Source organism: Sinohyriopsis cumingii, chromosome 1, assembly GCF_028554795.1.
Source record: "Sinohyriopsis cumingii isolate HCF-2022 chromosome 1, ASM2855479v2, whole genome shotgun sequence".
Lineage (NCBI taxonomy): Eukaryota > Metazoa > Mollusca > Bivalvia > Unionida > Unionidae > Sinohyriopsis > Sinohyriopsis cumingii.
The window spans coordinates 170,569,843-170,576,266 of record NC_142961.1 but is presented as its reverse complement, the minus strand read 5'-3'; the positions used below and the strand labels follow the sequence as shown (position 1 = coordinate 170,576,266).

At 35.8% G+C, this 6,424-nt stretch overlaps 1 protein-coding gene across 1 annotated transcript in view; it reads left to right on the top strand.

Annotated features, from left to right (window-relative positions):
- Positions 1-6,008: 6,008 nt before the first annotated feature.
- LOC149808374 (solute carrier organic anion transporter family member 4A1-like) overlaps positions 6,009-6,424 on the top strand; it is a 95,621-nt gene continuing 95,205 nt past the window's right edge. The window contains exon 1 of the mRNA XM_089976384.1: positions 6,009-6,240. Within this exon, the coding sequence (XP_089832510.1) occupies positions 6,226-6,240 (15 nt within the window). The 5' untranslated portion in view covers positions 6,009-6,225. The remainder of the gene's footprint in view (positions 6,241-6,424) is intronic.

Below are 6,424 nucleotides of genomic sequence, written 5' to 3'. Positions count from 1 at the left end.
GCTTGAGCACCAATATCAATCCCGCGCAAATATTTTCAGGAGGTCGACACAAAAGCACAAAGTTCCTTATCTGACTCAACGATACGCACTTGTGCCTACAGTGATCCGTGACAACTATAACAGGATAATATTCGTTACCTTGCAAATATTCACTGGACTTGGTGTGCCGCCGAACACTCTTAGGATGAATTTCATGGCATGTGTGCGCGAATCACAAGCAACCCACATAGGTTTTTCATTATTGATTCATCCAGAACTTCCAGTTCCAACGGGGGAAAATATCGTGCGGATCTGGATGCGAACGCCTCTCACGTAACAATTTTGCAATCATAACAATTATAAATGTCCGCCAGCAATGTCATAGAAGAGTATGAAATGCGACGCCGTAAAACATCTCGTGAACACCAGGAATCGATTTTCAATGTTATAGAAGTCTGCAAATGTGTCAAAGACAATATTACAGTTTCGACAGCCTGCGAGAGAAGACCTCACATAGAGCTTTGAATAAACATTTGCGCCGCTGATTAAACAAGGAAATTGTTGAATTAGCTGAGGATGTTAAAAAGGCAACAAAATAGACCGTGGAACAAGTGGCAGACTAAGAACCGTGTCCAATTCGCAAAATATCTAAATGCAGACCAACTGCAGAGACTATTAGATCCCTGCCACAGGAATATAACTGGCATCGGTGACGTTTTTCGTGATTGTTCACAGGTACACCAAAGGTGCTCGCGAGATGGACTTCACATTCTCCACCAATCGTTAAACAAGTTGAGTGCGAGTCGTTAATAGGATCCAAAACGTTGCTGCATAAGGGTTAAACACTCGGAGATTTTTAGCGGTTTAATTGATACGAGATTTATTACGAGCACCATCAAAATCGGTACCAGTTACATAACCAGAGAATAAACAATGCCGGCTGTTGGTGATACCATTATTAATGAAGTTGCTCAACAACGACTGCCAGATTCGATGATTGTAAATCTGGCAATGTAGAGTAGATGCAATTTGATGTGATTTAGGTGCCACTGATGGTAGAGTTGTATTAGAAACATTAACAATATGTATGCATATGCGAGTGGTTGGATGAGGGTCTTTGACTCGCCTGTGGAAAATTCATAATTTATTTTCTTATTTATTAAATAATATTGACCTCTCATGAAGTGAATATCGGCGTTAATGAAAATCAGCTGAAAAACAGAAGACGCAATATAAACAATTGTGGGGTCACATTTAAACTCTCTTCAACAAAATTGACTGGAAATGTCCCGTGGTTGACTGTTACGACTCTGTGGTCATAATTAAAATAACAGAAAGAAGCAACAACCAATAAATTTTGTAAAACGTACCAAATAATTGAATGATCAAAGCTATAAAATGAAAATGTAAGAGTAACTTACAGTATTATGAATGGAATCCAAAATAATCCTAACATGTTTTATTCAAGTCCAAAAGAATTAAACGTTCCATATTAACTACAGAACTGCGAATATACTGATCCGTCAGCAGTTCTGACGTGTCAGAATGGTGTTGCCCACAACTTCTTTGAATAATTCACAATAGTCCCGGAATAATAGTATAGTCCAATGAACACTTTTTATTTCTACTGAATAATCCTAACAAATATTTCCTCTCAAATTGCCTACACACAATAATCCTAACAAATGTTTCCTCTCAAATTACTTACGCACAACATTAAATACATCTGCAGACTGACTGTAACATATGAAACAAGATTCCAATATAGGAACGGATCCAAAAAAAGAATGAATATGATTACTCAGTTCTCTTCTTATAAACACCTTCAAGATCCTATTACAATTATATGTAGCAATATACACTACCTGATAGATCCTACTACTCAGTCTAATATTTCAAAACACCTATTCATATGACCTAAACCCTCCAGTGGGATTTAACCAAAAACTAGTAAACAGTTCTTATCATTAATAGTATTATTAATGGTCGTAAGCGCCTAAGTCATCAACTATGTACAGATTCTACATACTATACACTCTTAAAATATAATTTTATATACGTGTACAAAAATTAACTATCTAATATGTTGACCTTAGATGATCATTACAATCTATAATCTTAAATAAAAACTACATATAAGATGGACACAACCATCTACCAAGATTTACACAACTATAGATATACATAACACTGGCCCAAACAGAACTCAATCAGCTTAATGCAGAAAACATAATACACGTCAGTGCTAAAATTATCCAAATCAGAGGTGATGCAGTTGCACAAGACCGGTGGAATATATCCATTACGATCCAAGCGTTGTTAGCAGCAACGGCTCCAGAGGTTGCAAACGCGGCCACGTTAGGGGCTGTCAGAACTGCATCAGGCATAGCTTTGAAAAATGCGATTTTCTGTAGCATACGGAAAAAAGGAAAAGGACTTCGACTACCCGGTACAACACGCAGAACGCCATGGGCCAATTTACTAATTCTTGATTTACTTGCGATGGTAAAATTAGTCAAGCATTTTCGTTGTGTCTTTATGCACAATGAATTGCATCGATGGTGCCACGGGCACCTGAAACTGGTATAGTCAACCTGGATTTGACAACATGGCCTTAAACTCATTGGCTCACATATGTTGTTACATCTCGATATCGTTTGAATTTGGACTTGTAAATTTTGACTTGTAATGATTTGAGCCACCAGTTAAAGATGTCAGTTATTTAACGAAGGACACTAGTATCCACGGTGGAAGACATTAGTGTTTTAGTCAACTGTAAAACAACACATGAATGCAAAGATCGCAGAGTTGTCGGCATCACCACCCATAGCAAGTTCATATACAGGATACTTAAAACTAATGGCCAGGAAACAAGAGGAAATAACTGAACTTCAAATAACAAATGGTCTAATTATTTTTGATAACGTAAATGGTCTTGACAAACCAAAATCTCATTTCTTAATAGTGCGTGAGTCTGGATCGTATTTGTTTATTATATCCGGTTATTATAATGGATGAAGGCAATTAACACCATTGATAAATGACCAGCCTGGTCAACGGATGATAATACATAACGAACACGACACCGGTGCTCCAAAATCTTTCACATATACGACAACAATATGACTAATAGCTAAAGATGACATTCAGTTAGAAGCAGTTCACATCTATCTTGCTGAATACTTAACGGTCTTTGGTGTTTGCGTTTAAGATTAGATTTTTCATTGCGTGTTATTAATGAGTTCTGACCGTGGTGATGAGGTTGCGAAATTTATCGACGGGGTATTAGACCAATTCACAGCGGATGATGACATTGATGGTGATAGTTTTGCACATGACGAATATCTGCGCCAGAGTGTTATTACCAGACTCTCGTAAACACTAAAATATAATCTTGTTAAGCACCAAAGAAAAATTACCAGTTGTGTCATCCACATGCACCAATGTCAACTCGAGGTTAGCTTGGAATCATCGTATATACAAATGTCCAACAGTTGACTGCACCACCGGGGGTCAAACACTCAGGGATTGTTTCTTCAACGACGAAGTGGTATTCACAGTTGTATTCATCCCGGTTATGTTTTTATGCATATTTAAAGGTAATTGTTTATTCTTGAGAATATGAGCTCAGGGTTTGGTTATCCGTGTGTATTTCGGCGACAGTGCACAGTGATAAGGCCTTGGTGATGATCCGAAAGTGAAATCTGTGTTCTGTTTACATGCTGCTTTGTTTACAGTCCAGCCTCTTAAAAAAATGCAGGTGAACCTTCGACAAGAACTTCACCGTGAAGTCATCTTTGAAGGTATTTTAGATGAACATATGATTTGTATTGATTGTCACACAGTGAAAAGGTCAGTACTGAGAAACAAAGGTAGAGAATATGTAGTAAAATTAATTGTGTTTTAAGTCCGGTTGTTCGCAACTTTCTTAAGTGTGTATTGGTTTGTCAGTTACTGATTTACCCCCTGTCTGTCTGGAGAGAGGCCCCTTGGTGTTCTGACTTTGGATACTTTGTATTAATTCTTATCAATTCGATTACGTTTTGTGTTTTGTTTAGTAAAACAACCGTTTTCGTATCTATTTTATATTTGGCATCTAATATTTGCTGTTTGATTTCTTTAAATCGATTTTAAATTGATTCTTCATACACAGTCATGCGTTCTTATGTTTACAAATTTTTTTTATATTGTTTGACAGAGTCTGTATTTGGATTAAAATGTCCTTTGTACATGCATGTAATTCATCTATCGAAGTATGATCCGCTCTCAAGCCGTTAGGAGTTTTCTACATTGAGTACAGAACCATAATCATACTGAGTCAGTTTTGGCTAAAACGAACACAAGTATCATGGTAGAAAGACATGCTAATGTTGCAACTTCCCATATTTTTAATTTTTTTGGTTGGTTTTTCTATTAATTTACAATCGGAGCTACATATTTGTTTATTTTCTGCTTCGGTACTATTTTCAACATGAATCGCTAGACACTGCTTAAGATTATATATACCTGTTTCACCTGTGTTATACTGTCGTCCACAATGCTTGGTTCTTTCTCCTGGCTATTGAGCTTATCACAATATGTATCGTTGATATGTTCACCTGGTTCATCGCCATCCAGTTCTAAAACAGGGACATCACTTTTCCTGACAGTGCAAAGTGAAGTGCTTGATGGTGTTGATTCGTTCTCTTTTCCACGTGCAGGTTTTCTTAATATTTACCTCCGTTTTCTAGCTTTCAAACGCGGTACCTTATTTTTGAGTATGTTTCTGCTGTAATGCGCTGTTCTTTGAAGATATTTTATGGTTATGACTATAAATGAATTCACGTCTCGGCACCAATCATGTATTGCAGTAGTTTACTTGGTAAAGCTAGAGAACACTATCAGGGCATATATCTTTCTCGTGATTCCATGTCAACTTTCGCAAGTTCTCTATTGGTTTGCTGAATGAAATGTATATATTTTGTGCTTGTAGTTGTGATTACAAATTGCACTCTGTACAATTTTCTTTCTTCCAGCTTGGCTACTGTCCACACAGTGTAGTCATGGGTCGTCCTCTTTTAAGGAACATAAAGTGTATCATGCCCGATAGGCTGATCAACATCCTTATGTTGAACAATGGGCTCCAAAAATAAAACTATTGTAAAACTCTTGAGTTTTGTTTCAATGTGGGTTCGTAAAACAGAATATAAAGGCAAGTTAATGAATGATGCCATCCCTTCCAATTTAGAAAAGTTGTTTTCTAGACATGGGACATACAGTTAAAATTTACGAGGGTTGGGGTTAACTATAAATATGCCATGTAATATAGCATAAGAATATCATAAGTTATAATTATTTAGTGGATTTACTACAACTCGCACATATAAAAAGCATAATTAAATTTATGAATTTAATGTTGAAATTTTGTAATCAAATGTGTCATTTTACATAATATTTCCTGACGTTTTTAAAAATATTTCTTTTACTTTGCTACCGTAGTACTGACGATTACTATACAAGGCTAATAAGTAATTCATCATGTAAGCGATGCAAACAGACCTAGTCACGGACGTTTACCAGTTGTTTTGTACATAATCTTCATAAACTTTCAAATGCCATAATTAAGACTTTTGATCTTCTTATGTCATATTACATGACATATGTATCGTAAACCACAAGCCCCGTAAATATAATATAATATGTAAATATAACATAACAATATGTAAATCTAACATAACGTAATATAACATTATAATATCACTCGTCATAATTATTTAATGTATTTACTACCAGTCGGGCATATACAGATCTTAATTTAAATTTATGAATTTAATGTTGAAATTTTTTATCAAATGTGTCATTAAATATATTTCCTGATGTTTAAAAAAATATATATTTTTTAAAACTTTGATAGCGTAATAACGACGGTCACTGTTCAAAGCTAACAAATAATAACCATATCAGCGATGCAGACATACCTAATCGCGGATGTTTATCCATGGGTTGTACATTCCATTAGATATACATCCGTTTTTGTTTTGTTTTTCCAAGAAAAGGATGTTTGAATAACAAGGAAACATGTATTACATACAGTGCTTTGTACCGAGTCGGGGCAATTAACTCGTTTGATATCACGTAGGAATACATCCTACTTTCGTTGTAAATTGGTTCTTTCCACCGACTCAAAATAGAACACTTATGTAGTTTTCAATACGTAACTAGTTAATCTGACTCCACGCCTTGTGAGATACAAACGAACGAGCCAATATGGACGAAGGAGAGGTAAGAAACTTAAAAATTGTCTACTATAAGCGTACAGCATTAGGAGTGTTTTCTGACACAGCAGGCAATATAAAATTTGATACTTTGGGGATAATGGGAAATTAACATTACGTCCTCTATCTCCATAGAAGGAAAACACTTTATGGGAATTATGACTCGATAGTGCCATTTTTACAAGGGAATA